Genomic DNA, 22,183 nt, shown 5'->3' on the forward strand with positions numbered 1-22,183 from the left:
ATTTCACAGGGAAATGATAAATTTATAACTACGTATGTATTTTGACGTGTATGACCTGCTGTAGGAAAAAGCAAATATATTACTCCACAGGAAAACAGGTTCTTGATTAGGATACATGCATGGCAATGTTGTCTTAAGTTTTTCTTAATTTGATTTTATTTGTTTATTAACTTTTATGAATAAAGAAGTTGGATTTAAGCAAGATAAATATTGATTTTATTATATTAATCTATCAAGTTTCATAACAAACTTAGAACATCTTTAATCACAGATCTTAAGCTCAAGACGTGGTCTCCAATAAATCTTCCAATAAAGGATGAACCAAGATCTTTAGCATGGAAAGTGAGACCTTCTACAGGATTCCTGAAATCCCTGAAGATATGCATATTGATAAAAAAATAAAAATTACCCTCTCACCCTAGCAAAACGTGGGAGGAAGAACTGTTAGATGAAGAAGAAGAAAGGAAAACAAACCAAAAAAAAAAAACCAAAAATTGAGGAGGGGGTCGTGCGGAGGTCCAAAAGGGAGAAGGGGGGGGGGGTGGGAGGTCGCGGCAGAGGGGAAGGGAGAAGTGGGTGGGTCGAGAAGAAAGAAGAAGAAAAGGATATTAATTAATTATATTTAATTTAACAAATATTTAAATGAAATATTTAAAATAAAGTCCACGTTAAAAATTATCTAACATTTTAAAATGAAATCTAAAATAAAAAATAAAAAGGATCTTAAACATTTTCAAGTTTAAGTAACGCTGAATAATTTAAGATTTTAATTTGAAATCTATCATATGCTTTTAAAATATTAGATCTTAATAACTTAAAGGACCTTAACGATGATCACATCCTTTTGAAATTTTTTTGGATAGTTTATTTTCCTTAAAATTAATATGAACATCTTTTAAAAATATCTACTTTATTTATATTTTTTCAATTTTAAACTTCCATATAAATAATAAAACTGTCCGAGCACAACACGATTATCATTGATAAAAAAAGTGAAATCTTTTAAAAAGTGAAAACTTTTTGGATACTTTATCTACTTTATTCGTGCTAACAGTTTAATGATAAAAAAATGAAATCTTTTAAAAAGAAAAAAAAAAAGAATTGGACGAGTGAGAGGAATCTATTTCATGTGAAACGACACCTTACGTATGAATCTCCTTGGTTTGACACATTATGCCTTTTTTGAGTTTTTTTTTCTTTTCGTAAAATTAATATTATGTCATTTTTAATTTGTCCAGTTTAGGTACTGTAATTCAATAGCCCATTAAATTTCCTGCTGCGTATACTCAAAGGTAACTTAGAATCCAAATCCTAAAAACAAAAGATGACAAAAATTCACAACCATTGAATTCGTATCTCTGGATTATTTATAGTATCTCTTTTTCTTGGGGGTGGTTTTTTCCTTACGTATATCCTCGTAATCCATAAGTCATCGCTTGTGTGGGAAAACTGCCTTCTATTCATGTGCATCATCCTGTATTAAATATATAACGTGTTCGTTTCATTTTCTTGATGTTAGGGGTGGAAATTTTTTATTTTTCATGTGCTATTTCATGTACAGTATTGTTGTATTGGGATGCGAATTATAATAGTACTAATTGTTATTAAAAACCCTAAACATAATAAAATGGGCTAAGTAGCAAATTGTTTCAGTAGTCATGTTTTTTGTACTAATTTTATTTGTTTTCAACTCAGTTTAAGGTGGTTGTGTTATTGTTCACATGGAGAAAATAAACAGTGGGGGTTCTTCCATCAGAAGGCGTTCATTGAGCATATCAAGTCACATAAGCCATCATACAGACAATGATGATGATGCTGAATGTGAGAGTGTTTCAGAGGCTGGAGACATTGGAGATCGTGTTACTATTCGAAGCTGCAGCTTCCGCTTGTCTTTTGACAACAGGTCAGAAAATGAAGCTGTTGTTGTTTCCAATTCAGAGGAACACAGATTGCATCCCAACTCTGTTAGGCCTTTGCCTCCTGCACTCACATCTGAAGACACCAAACATGTGAGCTCTCTTCCACATTTGATTTTCATATCTTCCGAGATTTTTGGTTTTTCATTAACCATATGGTCTGTGGATAGATCATTGATCCTAATGTTTACATATCTTGATGCTTTACACGTTGTTATTTGTTTTTCAGGATCCTAATAAACGTTTGCCAGTGTTGCTGGACTATGCTTCATTTATGTTTCCTTTAGCAGTTTTTGGAATTCTTGGGGTAATATATTCTGACCTTCTGCCTTGAATTGCATTACCACATAGTATTCTTTTGGTGCAGTGTCGATGTTTCCCTGTTGGCGCATAATGGATTATTGATATTTACTGTTTTTTTTTTATTCATAATTATTTTTATGATCGAGAGATTGTGGCTAATTTCTTCTGTGATTAGCACAATGATATATTTTATGTTGTCAATTGTTATGTTAGGACATGCAGTTATCCACATGAATCTAACACATAAATTGTCAAAATAACTATGCAGGTCTTCACAAGATATTTGCTGCAGAAGTTATTTGGCCCTGGGGTTGCCCATGTGACAAGCGACCAAAGTATTCTTTATGTTGATCTTCCTTCTAATATGGTCTGTCCCCTTTTCCATCTTCATTATTTCTGCGTCTTGGTTACATACAGATTGTGTTGCGTTCACAAGACTAAAAATCCAGAATTTTTTGGTTAGGAATATAACTTTCTGACATTATGGTAGTAACTTGCTTAAAAGAAAAATGGTGTTAAATTCTTCATATCTATTTCTTTTCTAACAACAGAGATTTTTTGTTTGGGATTTAAAACTAGAGTTTGTCAAAATAGGAATGTTTTGACTTTTGAGCCTGAAGTAGTTATTCCTTTTCTCATGACTGAAAATTAGGTGCTTTGTATTATGCACTTCTTAAATCCTTAATCTATAGTGTACACAATTGAATATTTCTTTTTAAATCTTGCTATAGTACAGTCATTCTGTCTGACTTTTTAAATTTGGTGTCAATTGACACTTGAGTCCTTTATTTGTAGAACACATTTGCAATTGAATCTTGCTTTAATACAGTAAATCGACAGAAGTTTCAAATTTCTGTTACATGAAAGTGAAGCTTAAGTCCATTTTGAAGTTCATTCACAAGGAAGACGATTTAGATAACACTAATGCAATTTTATTACATTCCGTTCCAGATTGGTTCATTTCTTATGGGATGGTTTGGGGTGGTATTCAAAGGAGACATAATTAATGTGTCAGAGCATCTAGCTGTAGCAATAACAACTGGTTACTTAGGGAGCCTCACAACCTTCAGTGGTTGGAATCAAAAAATGCTAGAACTCAGTGTTTCCGGGCATTGGCTCTTCGCTTCACTTGGCTTTCTAGTAGGTAAATAGGAGGATTAGATGATTTAATAAGGGCGTTTTCTAGTCATAAGCTCATTGTTTCATGCAAAGAACTTTTTAATTTTTGTTTCATATTTATCCCAAGTAGATGAGTTGATGCTTATATTTCCTCATAAAAGGCTCAACTGATAAGATGAATTTGTTTTACAATTACAATTCTTCAGGTATATTTCTCGTTGGCTATTCCATCATATTTGGGATTGAAACTGCCAAGAGTTTCAGGGGGTTTCTCAACAGGCTGAATATTAGTTCAGGCAAAGAAGGCTCTAAGATCTTTATCAACTGCAAAGTAGACAGCTACCGCTGTCAGTTGATAGTTATGGCGATATCCGTGGTTGCGTTGGGCATATTATGGGGTGTCAGTGGTGCATTAGTTAAGGCTGAGTTCAAGAATGGTGGCAATGTTGCTCAGTTATGGTTTGCTTGCATGGTTGGACCTATAGGTGTGTGGATTAGATGGTTCTTAGCCAGGCTCAACGGACGTGGATTGGGAAAGGCAGGGTTGTTTAAATGGATTCCATTTGGAACCTTAATTGCCAATGTATCAGCTGCTTGTATTATGGCTGCACTTTCTACTGTGAAGAATGCAGTAATTTCCACACCTTCTATGCCTAACTGCATTATCCAATCTCTAAGTGCATGTTTGGATTTCAAGTTCAAAAGTATTTTTGAGACAAAAGTAATTTACCAAAGGATCAAGATCTTTACTTTTGCTTTCATTTTATTTTTATCTGTTAGATTTGCATTCAAACAGGCACACAACATTTCTAACTTCAATCCAAACATGCACTAAGCTAGTACAATCATAACCATTATTTTACTTGCTTGGTTTGATGTAGGTAAACACCAGGGATTGTGATACTGCTGTAGCGGGAATACAATTTGGTCTGATGGGGTGTCTGAGTACTGTCTCTACATTCGCTGCAGAGTTTAATGCGATGAGAGAAAGCAGTCGCCCTATGAGAGCATATGCATATGCTATCATTACAGTTTTTTTGTCATTCTCTTTAGGAATCTTGATATACTGCATACCTGTTTGGACAAAGGGGTTAGATATTGACACATAGCAATTGAGTAAGGCAATCATGTTTTTTGGGCACTTTATTGGTTGAAACATAGCTGTTTCAGGACAACCTCCCTCCTGATTTTAACGATAACGAATTGTTTTTCCAGAGAAGTAGAGAAATGTATCTAGTATCTACTACTTATAATAGTTAGATCTGTCAATATTAGGATTGGGTGTGAAGGGAGGTTTCGAACTGATGCATCATTTCCTACTAATATAGATACCATGTCTTTATGTAGAAAAATTAACAAAGGAAATTTGAGAACTTTTAAATCCTGAAAGAAATTCCAACTTAACTTAAATATTCACAAAGTTATAGTATTGATAGGAGTGAATACAGCTTAAGGGAAAGTGCTTACGAACTGTTTAAAAATTTACTAGTATATATACTTTCCTAATTTCTTCGTTTAATCGTTTCTGCCATTCAAAAAATCCATTCCAGCTGACAGAAGGTTGGTTGTACTTGTGCATTTGTCATTGTGTTCTGGCTTTATGAGTCCAAAATTACATGGTTCCTTTCACCAAAGCCTCAACACAGAAGGACGTTAGAAACTTAGTGTGCGCTTATTATTTTGAGTGATCTTTTAGCTTGGCATCAAAAGAAGTCACCAGAGAAATTAAAACAAAAAATGTGGAAAAGTAAAGCAAGCATGTTATAACTAGCAAAGCCCTTGTGAGAGAGAAAAAATTGTAGGCGTCTACAATCCTCTCGGCTACCCAATTGTTAATTACTTAGTTTGATGATAAGCCACACCACCAATAAGTTGCGGCAAGTGCCAATCATTCTGAGTTGGAGTTAGGCTTTGATTAATGTCCCATAAATGTAATGGTATTGCCCATTTTAAAAAGGAGTGTTTTGTTTCTTTAGCTACATAATAGGTTAGGTTAATTGATTTCCATACGCTATTAGGATGAGAAAAATATCTATGCCAGCATATATCCACGAATAAAATCCATAACGGATTAAAAATAAATAAACACTCTGTTTATTAAGCAGGTAGCGACGTGTGTATGAAGATACATATTTATTTGCTTATTGAATTTTATTTTTTTTGCTGACTTGTTTATTGAAAATAACGGAGTATATAAATGAGGATTCGCGTATAGTTTAAGCATCTACTGCCTGTTTATTAAGGTAGTGACATGTCTACGAAGATACTTATCTGTGGTTCTCATTATCATATTTATTTATTTTTATATCATTTTATTCGTAAAGAAAATCTAGTTAAGGATCATAAAAAAATCCATTTAACCTAAAGACAAGTAGACATGACGGAGCGAGCCAAACAAGTTTGATATTTTCCGTTTCCATGTCTGATTTTGAATATCATTCCCGTCTCCAATCCCCAACCGGACTAATTTTTATGAATATCCCCACCCCATCCTCGTCTTTGGTCCAAAATTCTATTTTTAAAAAAATATAACAAATTTGATTGGATTATCATACGGAATGTACATAATACGAACACAATAAATGATTCATATTTGTACACTCACAAGCTACACAATGATGATAATGTTCTAAGTGAATACAGGTGCAAATAACAATTTGTTAACCATTGACATTACAAACAAGAATTTATATATCAATGCAGATGACATAATTTGCCAAGTGAATGACATTACAAGTTTATAACAAAATTCATAAAGAAATAAAATTAAACGTATGTAACAAAAGTTTAGTTGAATAAAATGATAACATTCAATAATTTAGACAATCTTTATTCTTTTTACTTGTATAACCCTAAGTAAGGTTACATAATTAATTTTATATATGTGGCTTGAGGGACACAAGTAATGGATACGGATACAAGAAAAAATGGTTATTCATCCCCATTTTGGTCCCCAAAAATAAAAACTTAAAGATTACTTGTATCTGATCAACTCGATTATTACTCGTTAAACTCGTGGCGGGAGACAAAAATTAGCCACAGGTACTACGTTGTCTCTCATCCCTACCCACGTTTATTTGGCAAATTAAACTAACAAATTAAGCATATATATTTATATGTGCAGTGTTACCTACAATACAACATGTCTGCAGTGCTGCTTAATTAATTTACTGAGGGATCTTATTGAGCTTACAGTAAGCATAATCCTTGTATTTCTTGCTCTTATATTTTGGTGGGTTGTCTTGGTTAACCAGCTTTGGGTGAGGCCCCACTTCGTGCTCTGGTTGGGGCTCTACGAACACTGGCCACGAAATTCTTGTTTCGTCTTTACTCACTGTAGTCCTGTGAAGCACGGCCTTGTATTTTCCATTGCTCATTATCTGTCACCATAAAGTATAATATTAATTTGCGTGATAAAATTCAATTCTCATAATATATTCAATTAGATTTTGGAAGACCTGCAAATGTCAGGGATGGAACCAAAAATTATTGTTTGGGGGGGCGAAAGTTTTATAAAGTATTTAAAAACATTTGCACTAAGCCACTAACCTTCTAAAAAGATTGTTATGATTTATAATAATAATTTTCCACTATGCTGTTGTACGTAGTTCCCACTGACGGTAATCAAAATGAAAAAAGAGAAGAAGAACCTGTACATACATGTATATTTTCTTTGACAATTTTTTTGCAAATAAGATTACTGCCCCGTAAAAACCTGCTTCCTCTCAACGTGGTTAATATGTAATAGAAATACATTCGTAAAATATTTTTGTATAGTCTATATATTGCTCAAATGCTCAGTAAATGTAACCTTGTTACCTTGAAATCCCTTGTTTTGACCATATTCTTTAAACTTTATAATGCATGATCTTACTAATTATAACATATCAAGCTTATTATGATTTCATACTAACATTGTACTTTTTCTCTTTTGTTGAATTTCGCATAGCCCAACTTGAGCAAATTCATTTTAAGATATATTACCTCCATTTGATCTCCAATGTGAATGACCAAAGCATTGGGGATATACTTAACGTCGTACCAATGGCCATCTCTTGAGGCTTGAAGGCCCTGAACATGATTGGGCACAAGAAGGGTAATGCAGGACATGTCCGTATGAGATGGCACGCCGAGGACAAGATCAGGGCATGGACAAGGTGGGTAGTAGTTTACCTTTAAAAGGTGAACCAAGTTATCACCCCCTGCGAATTCCTTTAGTTCATGTTTTTCAAGCCCCAACCCTATTGACATGCTTTCGAACAACTTATCAACAACCCCATGTAGGTACTTATCATATTCCTCATTAGCCTCTCTGCAACCAAATCAAGGATCATTCATTATTCTCCATATAATTAATAGTATTCTTAAATAAATATGATAAACGGGGAGTGTTAGAAAATAACATATTTCAATGCATTTTTTTAATTAATTAAATTTTATTGAAAATTATAAAATAAAGAAAAAATTATTAAATATAATATAGGACCTAGAATTTTTTATTTATTTTTAACAAATTTTAATATAAGAATGTATTTAAAAATGTGTGTAAAAAATGTGATATATGATAAAATAATGTCCGTACACCATTTTTTTATGATGTGTTGCTATACCAACAAAACACACCACCATATATACGACACATTTAATTTTAATTTTAAGTTTAATAATAATAATAGTAGGAAACACACAATAAAGAACTTTTGGTAATTACTTCTTTTCTTATCTTCTGAAGAGAATTTTGTTTTGAAAAAAATACTTTGTAGAAGTAATTTATTCTCAAACCAGCCCTTATTCACTATTAAGAGGTTATTAAGTTGAGCAAATAAAAGAGAACGAATTGAACAATAAGAAAAACGCTAAGATTATCCATCACCAAACATGCCCCAGAAGCAAGAAAAACGTTAAGCTGGTTTATGAAATTTGAAATTCACCAAGAGACTTTATAATAATGCATAAAATAATATATAGCAATAATATCATATGCTAGTTAATGAGATGGCACATCGTCCATATATATGCAAAAGGGGGAAGGAATGATTGATGAAAGTATAATTAACCTGTAAGAAGGAGGATTCTTGGGCCAGAAGCGATAGTTAATGTCCGAAGGTGGCCATATCCTGTGGAATAAATGGTCCACCCAACCTTTCTTGTTATCCACCTCCTTTTGAAGCTTTGTTCCATAACCTTCTATAGATGTTGAGTCTGCAGGCTTAGCATATTGTTCCTTTTCTTCCTGTGGTAACTCAAAGAACTCTTTCCCCACGGCTTGAAGTTTTTCTATAACTTGGCTAGGTATCTCATGGTTCACAATTTGGAACATGCCCCAGTCACGACTTGCTTCCATAATTTCATGCAGCACCTTGTCTTCATCAGGGTTACTGAAATCGATTATAGGAACCCCAAGTTGGGTTCCATGAACGGTTGTGATGCCTGGTTGCTCTGTCTCTGACCTAACAAACTCTGCAGGAATCGTTTCCTTCGACTGAGAAGCTAAGCTTTGCACCCTCAATGTGTCCATTAATTGCTTTTGTTCCTATAATCTCTTCTCTTGTTTTCTTTTGTTCTCTTAATCAAATGGAAACGTATCAAATAAGAAATCATGGTGCTTGTATATATATCGTTGAGCTATAAATAATAAAGGCAGGCACGCCGAAATTGTCAATTTCTAATTAATGAGTGGGTGCAATTGAACAATGCATGACGATGGTTGCATACTTGCATGAACCAGAAGGTTTTTCTCCTCCGAAAAACGAGTTATGATATATTACTATGATGTATGTTTATGATGTATCATGTAACGGTTGGATAATTAACTCTTTCACAGATAACTCACATTTATATTAAAAACACAATAAAAATTACACTCAATATAAGAATTTAACGTGGTTTGACACATCTTGTCTATGTCTATAAAATCGTCTTAAAAACATTTTCTTATCATAAAAATGATTATAAGATTATAACTCACTCTAATTAGTGTATTACCCTACAAACTCGGGTACCATACTCAATGGTTAAAAGAAATGATAACACTTCCTCGCAAATATATTTTTACTTTCTACAAAATGACTTTGTTTCATAATCTCTCTTCTCACACACTCTCTCTTCGTGTGTGTCTTTCCTACTAATTTTTTCTCTCTATTTATAGTGAAAATTGTCACCAACTATAATAAATAAATTTTCTTATAAGTTGAAACAAAAATAAAATACAATCTTGTACTTTATATTTAAACCACCTTAAATTTTGATTATACATTAAATATACTTTATGTATTGGTTTTGAAACTCTAGAACTATACTACGTACGATTTTAAACGATTGTTCATATATATACTTTCTAGGCTAGCTGCACGTCAACCATGGATAAAAGTATAAGTCTCTGCATCCAATTAATCAAATCAAAATATGAAAATAAATTGAAGGTCTAACTAAATACGGGTTAAATTAATAATTAATTAAAAAAGAATTAAATAACTGTTGCCAACAAGTTTGAGTTGATCTATAGTGAAAATAAAGATCTTGAGTAAAATAATTGCATAAATATGAAGAAATGAATTTTTTCAATTGCATAAATATGAAGAAATGAATTTTTTAATGATTCACTTTGTGTACAATTATTAGAGCTTTGACGATAATTCATGTGATGCAAGTTTGTTTTAAAATAAAAAAAAAAATCATGTGATGTAAGTTTCCCATATTGTATTTTAGGTGAATTTGTGAGTCTCAATATTTTAAACCAACATCCAAAAGGCATCCTTGTGAATTTTATTTCTCTTCCTTTATAATTTACACAATAGGATGATCTCGAAATGAAATTACAAATGAGAGATCATCTACATGTATAACAACACGTGAATGACATATAAAACTACCTTATTTGCTAAGTCCCAAAACAAACAAACATAAAAACAAAGCAGAATTGTTCCTATCTTGGCCCAGAGATATTTTGCGAAGACATGTAAGAAAATCCACGAGTCGATGAATCACTTGGCATGCTTGTAGTAGAACTACGCGCTTGTTGAAGCATCACAGAACCATACTCATTTTCTTCCGCTATAGTAGAAGCCTCAGTATACCTACGGCCATAAAACCTCAGAAAGTTCAAAGATTCAATCCTCGGGTGTGGCAATGGAGTCCCACCTTCTAGCATGCCAACAACAGTGACCATGTTTGGCCTAAGCGCTGGTTCTTCATGAGCACAACACAAGGCAATACGAACCAGTTTCTCCACCTCTTCACATGTGACACGTCCTTCAAGCCTTGAATCAGCCAACTCAAGGTAACTCCTTTGCTCATGCATCTCCAATGCAAATAGAGGAAAATAAACCAACCCGGTTGTTGATGAGGTTGAGGAATGTCCTCCACCACTGTTGCTATCATCCATGCTATGGCTTCTGGACCTGTAATAGCAGTTCTTCCTTCCACTGACAAGTTCAAGAAGCACCATTCCAAAGCTATACACATCAGTTTTCTCTGTTATGGCAGAGTTTGTGAGCCACTCCGGAGCAAGGTAGCCACGTGTGCCTCTCATTGTTGTGAACAAACCAGACTGTTCGGCACTCAAGAGTTTGGAGAGTCCAAAATCAGATATCTTAGCCTGAAACTGATCCTGCAAGAGAATGTTCTCTGGTTTGATGTCACAATGAATAATCTTTTGTACACATCCACTGTGAAGGTAAGCAAGTCCACGTGCTGTTCCAAGCGCCACATCGAACCTCTCTTGCCATTCCAAAACCGGTTCACCACCAAAGAGGTTTCGGTCAAGGGAACCACGGTTCATGTACTCATAAACCAACAAGCGGTGTCTCCCTTGAGCACAAAAGCCTTTGAGTTTGACCAAGTTAACGTGGTGGATGTTTCCAATGACTGCAATCTCAGTGCAGAAGTCCTTCTTCCCTTGAATTCCTATATTCCCTATTTTCTTCACTGCCACAACGGATTTGTCAGGAAGCACACCTTTGTATACGGTTCCAAACCCACCTGACCCTATTAGAGTCTTGAAGTTTTCTGTAGCCTCCTCGAGTTCTTCATAGTCAAACCTTGCGGGTAAGCCAGGAATGTAGAAGGCATCAAGGTCCCCAGAAGAAGGTGAGTTTTTCCCTAGTTTCACTTCTTGCATCTTTGACATGAGTGTCAATCTTCTCCACACAAGGAAAATTAAGGCCATCAGAATAATGAATCCAATGATTGGTAACAGCACTGCAACTGCCACAGGAAACTCCCCATTTTGAGAATTTTCCTTATCATCATTGCCATCATTACTACTAGTTGTAGATGCAACCGTAATGGCTTTAATGAAGCCCAAGATGTCTCTCTCATCACCTCCATTACTTGACTGAATGGACCCCAACTCATTCTCAATCATATAGCAAGAACCAGATGTGCTTTTATAAAAAATCCCCAAGCAGGAACAGTTACTTGAACAAAGACTTTGACAGGCAGATAAATTCACTTTATACAAAACCGGATCAGAATAAAAATTGCCAAAGTACTCAACATACCCTATATTCAAAAATGAAAAAGCTGAAGAATTTTTACAAGCAAGTGGCAAAGAATAGGATCCATTGCTTGGCTCACAACCACCAAAAGTACCTGAGCCTACATGGAAGTTTGGGGGACAAGAACAAACAGGTGAAGAGGAAACAGTGTTCTCAGTGCATAAACCTGCTCTTCCACAAGCCAAGGGAGTTTGACATCCATCATCTGGCCCCACAAACTCCTGCTTCAGGTTATTAGTGCCAGAAAAGCTGTTGACAATAAACTGGCCAGAGGTACCTAACTTGGCAATTCGAAAATTAGCCAGTGGCAACCCCAGCTGAAAAACTGTTCCACCATCTCCAAAGAGGTAAAAGCCTGTGTTGTTTATGGCCATGTATTCCAACATGTCATTTGAGTTCTTGTAGACCCTTGTGTCCGTTGAAAGTTTCCAATATGTCTGTCCATACCATTGCAGAACTGCATCAGAGGAAGTTATTGTGAGCTTGTAGTTTCCTTTTGACAAGTCTGAATTGGATGCTGCACTTGACAAAGATGCTCCAACAGGTAAACGCTGTCCAATAACAATTGTGTCTGTTGGGTTTTGGAAACTCTCCCAGAGAGAACCATTGGACTTGTCAAGTAACACAAGATTTCCCATCTCTGTCAGCTGAAGCCTATTCACTTGTGATTTCAGTGATGGTGTTGACCATTTGGTGTTCCCATGTTCATCAAGAATTGTGATCCCTTTGAAAGATAGAAGCATTTTGCCAGAATCTGAGATGGGGGCATCACGGTTACCAGACCAAATGATAGTGTTGGATGCAGCATGAATGACACATAGATAGAAACTGGTTTGTTGGCCACCGGGGTTGAATATAGCAGCCTTGAATGTTCTGTTGTGAGAAAACAGGAACGTGCCAAAGTTGTCAATGAACTCAAGGTATGAGGCAGTGAAATTTGGAGTGATATAATCTGAAAAACTGCGGGCTGAGATGGTGGTAAAGAAAAGGAGAATGCAAGAGAAGGTTATGATGGGTTTCATGGTGTAATTTGACGAAGTGCAGATTTGAGACATGTGAGAAATGGATTTGGAGGAGTTGAGGAAGGGAGAACAGGAAAGGGTGGAATTGGTCAGTTTTTGTGTTTTCAAATTTCTTTTCTCGTATGGTGCTACCCATATTTGCGTTGACTATTGAAAATCTTACTGTTATCTCTCTCTAATAAACTGTTTCCAAATTCCAATTCATAATGAAAGTGAAGGTGTAATGGTGGTAATTGTTTATTATATGATGATTACGCAGATAGACACGGAAGGATAGAAATTTAAGGGACAATGAAATTTTTATATGTCAAAACTAATGACTCATTGCCATTTCTTCCTCACATTTAAAAGCAGTAATGCATGCCATATTGTTATTCCGGTATTCACATTTCCCACGATCCTCCTTCTCCTCAAATTATTGCTCTCTTAATAAAATAAAGCCGACATATTTTAAAATTCAGCGACTTATGGGCCATCATGACGTGATTTTTTTAATATTACTATATTTTAATCTGAAATAATTGGAGTTACACGCATCATGCATTCTTCCACAACTCATCTTTTTATGAATATTATATTTATTTAATTTTTAATTTGACAAAAAAGAACACTATTCCTCTTTATTTCAACGATACTTCGCACACACATAGTATGGGAGATTGGAGAAAACACTTAAAAAAGAAAACATGTCACACAAGTTGTCTGTATCATAAAGTCAAGGGACATAAGCATTGGTGCCAAGGCCTTCAAACGCGGATAAAAGGGATAGTGAAACGAAAATGCCAAATGGGTCAATTCTAAATTGCTTGCTTAATTATGCAAACAGATAACACCGGGCGGAAAGTATATAACGAGAGTAACTGACCAAGTACCTCGGGTCTATAAGAAAACGATTTTCGGACAGAATACTTGTAATATCTTGAGAAAAATAAAATCTGATAAATATAACAAATGAATGAGTGACGTTTTATAACTTTTTTTCCCCTTCCAGCCTATCTTTCTTGTTAGTGATACTGATGTAACTAGCTAGATGTTTCTTCAACATTTTCAGCTGCCGAACGACTTGAAATGTTCAAAACAAAGGGGTAATTGTCTAACAAAATGAGTTAAGCAAACTAATTAAATTCTTGAATCGCCCACCGAACGCGAGTCTATGCTTCAATTTCAAATAAACTACGTGAACGATAATACCATAGGGCGTGTGTTGGACAGGATATGATGGAATTATTATAATATTAGCTGGAATCAAACTTAGTATCAATATATTTATAACAGTTTACGCATATTATTTAATTAATTGAACTATATTTTCTTAAATGTTTTTCATATACAGATACGCCGTCCGAAGTATTTTCCAAATTGCATGAATTGTTGTGATTGACATATTACTATACTGTATGACTAGAAAACAATTCGTTTCTCAACTGCCTTCGCACAGCTCAGCCACGCCCAACCTGCTGGTAGGTGGCTGCGGTCAGGAAGCTTCATTACAACTTATACGTGTGATCTTAAATTCTCTCTTGCAGCTCACTGGGTTTGGATGCTACATTAATGTAACAATCTTCTTCCTTTGTTTGACATTTGATGCTAACTAATTTATCATTCATCTAGACAATAGTCAAGTTTTTATCCGGATCATACTCTTCCGAGAACTATTAGAAATTTTTACATATTTGAAAATTGATGTCTACTAGGCTTTGTTACTGAAAGAGTTGGGTATACTTGGTCGATAAAAAAGACTTGAAAGTATTATAATAAACTTAATTATTTATATAAGAATATGAGGAGATTATAATTTATACTCTTTTTATATCATAAATCTTTTGAATTGTCCCATTTTTCTTTTATTTGTAGGAGATTTTAAATGATTTATTATAAATTTCAACTTCCTTGAATAAATAAAATTTAGAACATTAGGAAAAAAATGTTATCTATCTTATTATTTGAATTTTAAATTAATTTTTATTTATTTTCTCATATTTTTGTGTTTTTATTTTTAGGTAATAAAGAAAGAAAAATTAGAGCTCATCCTTAGGACAAGATTTAGTGAGGGTCGTTTTGACTAGGAGTGAATAAGCGGATCGGTTTGCCTTGCATAAGGCCTGCCCGTGTAAGCTCACATTGATAGCGAACTAAGCCAATCCATCTTGCACTATTACATAAACTTAATATATTGATTTGTCCTCGTTCCACAGGCCAAACGGACTGGTTTGCTGACCTTGCGTTGCGCTTAAGAGAGGAAACAAAAAATCCTAAACGGTGGTGGCACAACAAAAAAGACAGATTGAGTCGAGGTGAGAAGATCCGCTTGGGAAGAATAGAGCAATAGTTGCACACACATGAGGAGGGGTCGGCACCTGAGTCGTGGTGGTTGTGGCTGTGAGGCGCGGCATGTGACGCGGAGGGAGTGACGAATAAGAAGGAATGAGTGAACAATGTAGAGGGAGCGACGGAGAAGAAGGACTAAAGGAGCGAATGAATGAGTAGAACAACTTGTCGAGTTATTGTGTTGTGCGTTTAAGAATTAATATTAATTGGGTATTTAGGTTGAGCTTGGTTGATGCTTGTGGGTTTGCAGGCCAACCACACATTATGTGTGACAGGCCCAGAATCTTGCATAGTCATGGATTCTTAATAATTTTGGTCTGTGGTTCGTGCAGACCGCAGGCCTCGTGAGTCAGTCCATAAACATGAGTCCGTTTATCCACCCCTAATTTTGACCAGGGATTTAGGATTTGTGGGAGGTTCAGGCTTTTGAGAGCAAGGTTTGGAGGCGGGAGGAAAAGACGATGTTGCTTTTGGGGTGAGGTTTTGAGAAGAAAGAAAGGAAAAGGCTTTTGGGGTGTTAAGGAAAAAGGCTTTTAGGGGGGTGTTAAATCATATTCTGGAATTAGGATACTCTTTTGAAATAAACATTCCGTAACAATGGGGTGTCTGGGTGAGAGGTATTTTGTTGGTTGGAGTCTTTTCTGGAGGTGCAGAAAGCAAAATGCAAGTACAGGAAGTAAAAGCCTTAATCCAAAGTAAGTGCCCTTAAAACCAATTAGAAAGTGATCTAAACCCACTTTCACGAAACCCAACTTGTTCTATTGGACCTAACTCTAAAAGCTAGATGTGCTTGAACTTTCCTTTCATATTGATTAGTGAATTTGTTTGGATCAAGAGCCAATCAGCCGTGCAACTCCTACGCAATCTAAACCAAATTACAACTGTAGCTAGCCCAATTCAGCGTAAGCATACACTCAAGGTTTTTGCTATATATACCCTAAATTTTTATTTTATTTTTTATTGTCATAAATATCCTTTATACCAAAATCAGATCCCATAATTCAGCACAAAATTCCATAGCGACTAGCGAGCGCTGTAGAAGTGGAGGGGAGCGGAGGAGACGAATAGATTCTTCTTCAATTGATTTTGGACCTTGAAACCCAAACCCAATTTCAGATTTGTTGAAGCGGCTGATCCATAATGAGAACAAATCAAAGGAGGAGAATCAATAATTGTGGAACAAATAAACAAGTGGCTGCTCCATAACGAGAACAAATCGAAATGATTCACAACTTTGAATCCTCATCTCATTAGATGAAAAATTGAAAAGATTTCCAGAGGGGAATTAGGAGTTGCCCACAATCAACTATTTCGCAACAAGCATTGTTGTCTACCCGTCCGTTTCAAATCCACTAAACAATGAACATAGTCTATGGCCTCGTTTATTCATTTTTTTAATTAACTTTAAGGATCTATAAAATTTCAATTTCTAGTCAATTGAATAATTGTATTTTGGGTCTAAGTGTCTAACGAAGATTGGCATCTCCTGAAGCAATTTCTGGCGGCTTAAGCAGTCAGAAAATGGTTTACTACATGTTAAAGCTTTAGCCAAGTATATAATTAAGCTTTTGTATTGAAAGCAGAGATGCCTGGGTAATTAAAAAGTATCCCACAGTTATATTATATGAAGAGTCTGATTAGCTGTTTTATAATTACAAGTAGCAAGCATGAGTAATGTGAAAAACGTATGGTTGCCATTTGATTTCTAAGGTTGTTGTCGGTGAATATTTATTTAATACAAAATTTAAATGTAAAATTAATTTAATATATATTGTACGGAACATTTCCGAGAATCTCCCAGGCAGGATGACACGCCGATGAAGGGGACGTGCCACCACTGAAACTCTCACCGCCTGCTATTATTTTATTCACACTATTAAACTATGTCACTGCCACACAACCAACAAAAAAAAATGACAAGTTAACGTTTAGTTCAAAAAATAAAAATGAGATAATTAATTTTATAAGGTGTTTGATAAAAAAAATACAAAAAATGTTAATTTTATATATAATAACATACATATCTTTAAAATATATACTAAAATAATTTATTTTGTTCATTTTATATAAAAAAGACTATACTTCTCTCTCCTTTTCTTTTGGAAAGGAAAACAAAACATCTGAATTCCACTTATTTTTGCCTCTTTTTCTTTCTTTCTATCCATTAAGTAAACAAACAAAACAAAATATTTTATTTTTTAATTTATTTTTCCTTCCTTTCTCATTTCTTCTTTCAATTTTCCTTCGGTATATATCAAACAGCATAAAAGAGACTCAGCCTCTGGTATATATATATATATATATATATATATATATATATATATATATATTGTGATTGTCTGACATTTGCATGTATATGACACACAGAGATACAAGCCTTTTTTTTTAACCTCTATCTCTAGTGTTCCTATAACGTTTTTGTTATCTGTATTTAACCAATGATCACTTTTACCAGTCTTATGAGTTGGTTTTCTATGTCATGCATGTACATATTTGGATTACCTGCCAGTACAAGAATTCGTGCCTTGATTAAAGTGAAACGAGAGATAAGATAGAGAAAATTATAATAATAAACAAACATTGCATTAAACTTGTAACAATATATATGGTGATATTAATATTGTAAGAATAGATAGATCACCTATCTATCAAAAAAAAAGAAAAAAAGAAAGAAAGATCAAGTACTGAGTACTACAATGTCATAGAAAAAGCACATATGTAATGAAAACATATCTGTTACCTTCATTTTCCGATCAATAATACTTTTTCCAGGTATAGGATATTAATACGGACAAAATAAAGTTCAAGTACATTATATCTTTATGTGAGATTCCAACAAGGAATCGCTTTCAAGAAGGTCATTGATCAGGAAAAAATAAAACATGTTAAGAACAAAAATGAAGCCTTTAAGTGGCACGATACTATTTTAAAGAGTTTGTTACTTTTAATATAAATTTTGTAACTTTTTATTATAAGTTTATTTGTTGATAAAAAATAAGTAATTGTTACAAAAGTATAAAAGAAAAAAAAAACACTAATATCACTCGACTTTTACTTAATTATGTATATACTGAATAATCCTCTTCAAACTTATACATAACTTTCTTTTAGGAGAATTTAGTATAATTTCAATTACCTCTCCAGCTAGACAAGAAGTAAGCATAATCATAATTGAATCTCAAGAAAATGGGTTAATTTGAAACATTTAATATGCATGTTAAATGTAATTGAACTAAAATTTAAAGGACGCCTGTATAATTGATCCAATTATAAAGTAATTATGTGGAAAAAAGATATAAAAAAGATTTATGATAATTGTAAAAGTTTTAAAATTACACAATTTCCATGTATTTGTTTTAATTTATATTATAAAAAATAATTACTTTTGAAAATTTAAAAGCGTGTTAAAAAAGCTATTATTACTTTTACAGTAAGTTTATTAAAGGCACACTATATGTTAAAAATTACACACACATGAAAATAGTTCGATAATATTTGTATAAGTAAAAATAATTCTATTTTAAGTTTCTTAATTACCAATACTTTAAGGTATGGATTAGTATTTGTCATTTTATAATGCTAAAGTGAACCACCTAAAAATAAAAGGAGGAAAACAAAACAAGCTTCGAATAATTCAAATTCCGATGGCTGTGGTTGTAAGGAAGGTTTTCATAAAGACATTAATACAATACAAGAACATAAACTACATCGTATTTTACAAATGGAAATTTTAAGAATGTTTTTTTAAGTATAATATACTTATAGGATTGTCCTATCTTGCAAGACTCAATCTATAGAATTCTTGAAGAAAGAAAAAAGTAAAAATCAATTTCCAGTATATCGAACAAATAAAAATAAAAGGACATAAAAGCAGAAGCATGCGTTCTTTTTAAATATACTATTTTTAAAATTTCAAAAGATAATTTTTGCAACTCTTTTTTTTTATGGCGGCGGGGGACAATCTTTTTTTTTTCTTAAAAAAAATTATGATCATAAGTAATTAGATATATTTCTTTATTTTTTTTGTAATTAAGGATTTCTTTCTGTTATTTGAATACAAAGTTATAACCCTATGAAATAGCTTTCAAAATAAAATTTTAATACTCTCAAATATATATATATATATATATTCTTTCATTTCAATTTTATTTTTTTCTAACCTTTCTATTTCTTTTTTATTATATAATTTATTATATTTATCTCTTCCTCTATTTCTAGAATAATAAAAAAACTATCTCTATTTTATTTTTCTTATTTCTCTCTTGTCCCATCCTAAATTTGGGTGGACGATTATATTTTTTTCACAAAACAATTGTCTAATCTTTAACACAGTTCTTTCTCAAATCTCAATGGCAATGTGTTTTTTTTTTTATATTAATTTTTAGCGTGAGTAGGAGCTAGCAATCACGCACTTACGAGGGAACACGAACTTATTACTTAATAGTTACTCAGTTTCATGCCAGAACGTGAAAGAATTACATATATTATTTATAACCATATTTTTATAATATTATTTTACAACATCATTCTTTTTCTTCGTTTCCTATCATTCTCGATAATTGTATAAACTTCTATGTCTTCTGAATAATACGTTCAGTATTTACACTTTTAAAAAAAATTGTATAAAACTTGTGTACCATTTTATTGTAACAAAACAATTTCTCAACGTGAAGGATCGCCCGTTAATGCGGCTGCATGAAATTTCTATCCATAAATCAAACTTTTGAGTTTTAAGAGTTTGCTTTTGTAATTATAGACAACCTAAATACATATTTGATTTGAAATTGTTATGGTTTGTGTTTTAATATAAATTTAACTGATAAAAGTAAAATAAATAAAAAATAAGAGTCTTAGATCTTTTGATAGAAATCATTTTGTACTGAATTTCTAAACATTCACTAATTTATCGTAAATATAATGAAGTTCATCAAGATTTCATCAGAGAGAAAAAGATCTGTGAGAAAGAAAACATGTTAGGAGAAGTGTTGGAATTTTTCTAGGACTGCTAGGTAGGTCACTGTCGTGTTAGCAAAGATCCTAAAACTAAAACTACTATAAATGGGAAGTACAACTAAAAGTGTAAAAGATACAGTTTCTGATTTTGTTTCCATTTATGGAGGTCAAAGAAATTAAAAAGGAAAATTAATCTGAGTGGGAGGAAGAAGTCCAAAGCGAGGCAGAGAGCAAGCGCCTAGATTTCCAATCCAAGACCAACTTATTACTCCCCAACTCCTCCACCCTATACCCGTCGTTGAAAAGACCAATTAACAGCTTCGCTTGGCAATGATTCGCGAAGCTCATCGGAACTCCCCTGAACCCCGCCGCACCCAACCACTCCCCCCACGACCCTCTTTCCTCCTCTTCCCCCATCCGGGCCAGCGAGCCCACTATCCTCGGGCCCAAGAAAACCCGCTCCACAAGTGCCCTGGCCCGGCCCTGCATCGGAAACCCAGCCTCCAGCGAGTCAAACACCGCTGAATAGTGATGCAGCGAATCCATAAACCGCGCCACGAACCCTCCAACAATGGAGGCCACTTCCTCCTCCACTAAAGTCACCAGCCTCGGCTTCAACGCTTTGGCTCCGCTCAAAAACGACGCAACCGATTCGGGCGCGCGGTAACTAAGGTGCGGTAAGTTTAGCATACAGTTAAAAACCAAAGCCTCTCCGCGAACCAGCTTAAGCGACGAAGGTTTAAACGTTTCGTCGGGCTCCAACCTGCAATGGTGGAAGGAGAACGGTTGGCCAAGGGAGGCGGCGAAGGCGGCTAAGCGGCGCCCGGTTTCTTGGACGGTGGCGATGGAGCGGCGTCCGGAGCCGGTGCGGGACAATGCGGTTATACGAAGGTGTGGGCCCGGTGGGCCCGTTTTGTTGGAGGCAAGAGCCTGAATGAGGGAGGCCCACTGGACCCCTTCCATGATGTCGTAATCGACGATGTGGACACGGCGATCGTGGGCCACGGCCTCGAGGATGGCCTGGTTGGCGGTGAAGTGTCCGAACTTGACGTAGGGAGACATGTCCTGGAGCAGTTGGAACGCCGCGAGGGTGTCGTTTTGATGATGATGATCGTCGCGGTGGTGGTGATGGGGCCCACATGATGTGATGTAGTGGTGGTGATGCTTGTTGTTGTTATTGTGAGCACCCCCTGCGCCTTCTAGCAGGCCCTGGAGCGCGTCGGTGAAGTAGGCGGCGAGCCTCTCCATGGTGGAGCCGTGCGGCGCCGCGTGGGACGACACCAACTCCTTGAGCCGAACCAATATCACTCGAGCCAGGTCGCGGCTCTTGGGGGCGCCGCTGAGGGCCTCCGCGGCGGCCATAAGGAGATGGACGAGTCTCAGGCCCTTGGAATCGTCGCCGGCGTCGTCGTCCTCCTCCGTGATGGAGACGGAGGGGGAGTTGCTGGCGACGTGGTCGTCGGGGCTGAGGTTGTCCTCCTCGGGGGCGGCGCCGTCGCACATGATGGAGTCGATGATTTGGTGGAAGTCGTCGTGGGCGCCGGTGAAGGCGTCCCAGTTGACGACGGGGGACCAGTGGTTCCAGTTGCAACCATAGTCATCATCAGAAGAGGGGGTTGTGTTGGTGATGGTGCTGTATCCGGAGAAGTCGAGGTTGTGGATAGCATCTATGTCCATGTCTATTTCGATGGTTATTGGTGACAAGTGACAAGAGAGAAGAGAAAGTAGATTGGTGTATTGAGTAGAAGTGGTGTGTGGGGATGGAGGGAGATTTATAAAGAGTTGGAGAGTTGGAAAGAGAGATAAAGAAGAAGGATCTGGACCATGAAACAGTGGGAGTCCAAAAATTGATTGGTGATTATAGAGTTTTGCCCAGCTGATGTTACAATCAATGTTATAAAATACTATATTCATCATCTTTACTAGTTTCGTTTTTTATACCCTCATCTTCCACTTATACAATTATTAAATACTCATTCTTACTATGCCAACCAAATTTTTATATTACTACTAACCCCTTCTGTTTCTATATAACTTTTAAAAA

General features: G+C 35.2%; 4 protein-coding genes across 8 annotated transcripts; 1 reads left to right on the forward strand and 3 right to left on the reverse strand.

Moving 5' to 3' along the window:
• The first annotated feature begins 1,274 nt into the window (after positions 1 to 1,274).
• Positions 1,275 to 4,577, forward strand: LOC114415387. Of its 5 annotated transcripts, none has more exons than XM_028380046.1 (7): positions 1,275 to 1,292; positions 1,696 to 2,009; positions 2,146 to 2,223; positions 2,488 to 2,586; positions 3,171 to 3,363; positions 3,545 to 4,059; positions 4,220 to 4,577. In XM_028380046.1, exons 2-7 carry the CDS (start codon positions 1,722 to 1,724, stop codon positions 4,445 to 4,447), a joined length of 1,401 nt encoding a protein of 466 aa, XP_028235847.1. In that variant the 5' UTR covers positions 1,275 to 1,292; positions 1,696 to 1,721; the 3' UTR covers positions 4,448 to 4,577. The 5 variants fall into 5 exon arrangements, with proteins under 5 accessions (XP_028235847.1, XP_028235843.1, XP_028235844.1 ...); XM_028380042.1 differs by lacking the exon at positions 1,275 to 1,292 and adding an exon at positions 1,326 to 1,494; XM_028380043.1 differs by lacking the exon at positions 1,275 to 1,292 and adding an exon at positions 1,326 to 1,476.
• Positions 4,578 to 6,228: 1,651 nt separating this feature from the next.
• Positions 6,229 to 8,923, reverse strand: LOC114414096 (flavonol synthase/flavanone 3-hydroxylase-like). The gene is made up of 3 exons (XM_028378448.1): positions 8,396 to 8,923; positions 7,323 to 7,650; positions 6,229 to 6,718 (listed from the first exon to the last, which is right to left on the reverse strand). Exons 1-3 carry the CDS (start codon positions 8,854 to 8,856, stop codon positions 6,506 to 6,508), a joined length of 1,002 nt encoding a protein of 333 aa, XP_028234249.1. The 5' UTR covers positions 8,857 to 8,923; the 3' UTR covers positions 6,229 to 6,505.
• Positions 8,924 to 10,067: 1,144 nt separating this feature from the next.
• Positions 10,068 to 13,144, reverse strand: LOC114415388 (G-type lectin S-receptor-like serine/threonine-protein kinase At5g35370). The gene has a single exon (XM_028380048.1). The coding sequence runs from the start codon at positions 12,889 to 12,891 to the stop codon at positions 10,264 to 10,266; it is 2,628 nt and encodes an 875-aa protein (XP_028235849.1). The 5' UTR covers positions 12,892 to 13,144; the 3' UTR covers positions 10,068 to 10,263.
• A 6,999-nt stretch (positions 13,145 to 20,143) lies between these two features.
• Positions 20,144 to 21,969, reverse strand: LOC114415389 (nodulation-signaling pathway 2 protein-like). The gene has a single exon (XM_028380049.1). The coding sequence runs from the start codon at positions 21,814 to 21,816 to the stop codon at positions 20,329 to 20,331; it is 1,488 nt and encodes a 495-aa protein (XP_028235850.1). The 5' UTR covers positions 21,817 to 21,969; the 3' UTR covers positions 20,144 to 20,328.
• Positions 21,970 to 22,183: the final 214 nt, after the last annotated feature.

The sequence above is a fragment of the Glycine soja genome, chromosome 6, assembly GCF_004193775.1.
Source record: "Glycine soja cultivar W05 chromosome 6, ASM419377v2, whole genome shotgun sequence".
NCBI lineage: Eukaryota > Viridiplantae > Streptophyta > Magnoliopsida > Fabales > Fabaceae > Glycine > Glycine soja.

Bases quoted from the DNA above. Each gene is read 5' to 3' on its own strand.
- LOC114415387 (XM_028380046.1), top strand. From the start codon at position 1,722: ATGGAGAAAATAAACAGTGGGGGTTCTTCCATCAGAAGGCGTTCATTG. The intron at 2,010-2,145 runs GTGAGCTCTCTT...TTTGTTTTTCAG, and splicing joins CATCTGAAGACACCAAACAT to GATCCTAATAAACGTTTGCC. The intron at 2,224-2,487 runs GTAATATATTCT...ATAACTATGCAG, and splicing joins CAGTTTTTGGAATTCTTGGG to GTCTTCACAAGATATTTGCT.
- LOC114415389 (XM_028380049.1), bottom strand. From the start codon at position 21,816: ATGGACATAGATGCTATCCACAACCTCGACTTCTCCGGATACAGCACC.
- LOC114414096 (XM_028378448.1), bottom strand. From the start codon at position 8,856: ATGGACACATTGAGGGTGCAAAGCTTAGCTTCTCAGTCGAAGGAAACG. The intron at 7,651-8,395 runs GTTAATTATACT...ATTTGGTTGCAG, and splicing joins AAGAATCCTCCTTCTTACAG to AGAGGCTAATGAGGAATATG. The intron at 6,719-7,322 runs GTAATATATCTT...TTATGGTGACAG, and splicing joins ACATTGGAGATCAAATGGAG to ATAATGAGCAATGGAAAATA.
- LOC114415388 (XM_028380048.1), bottom strand. From the start codon at position 12,891: ATGTCTCAAATCTGCACTTCGTCAAATTACACCATGAAACCCATCATA.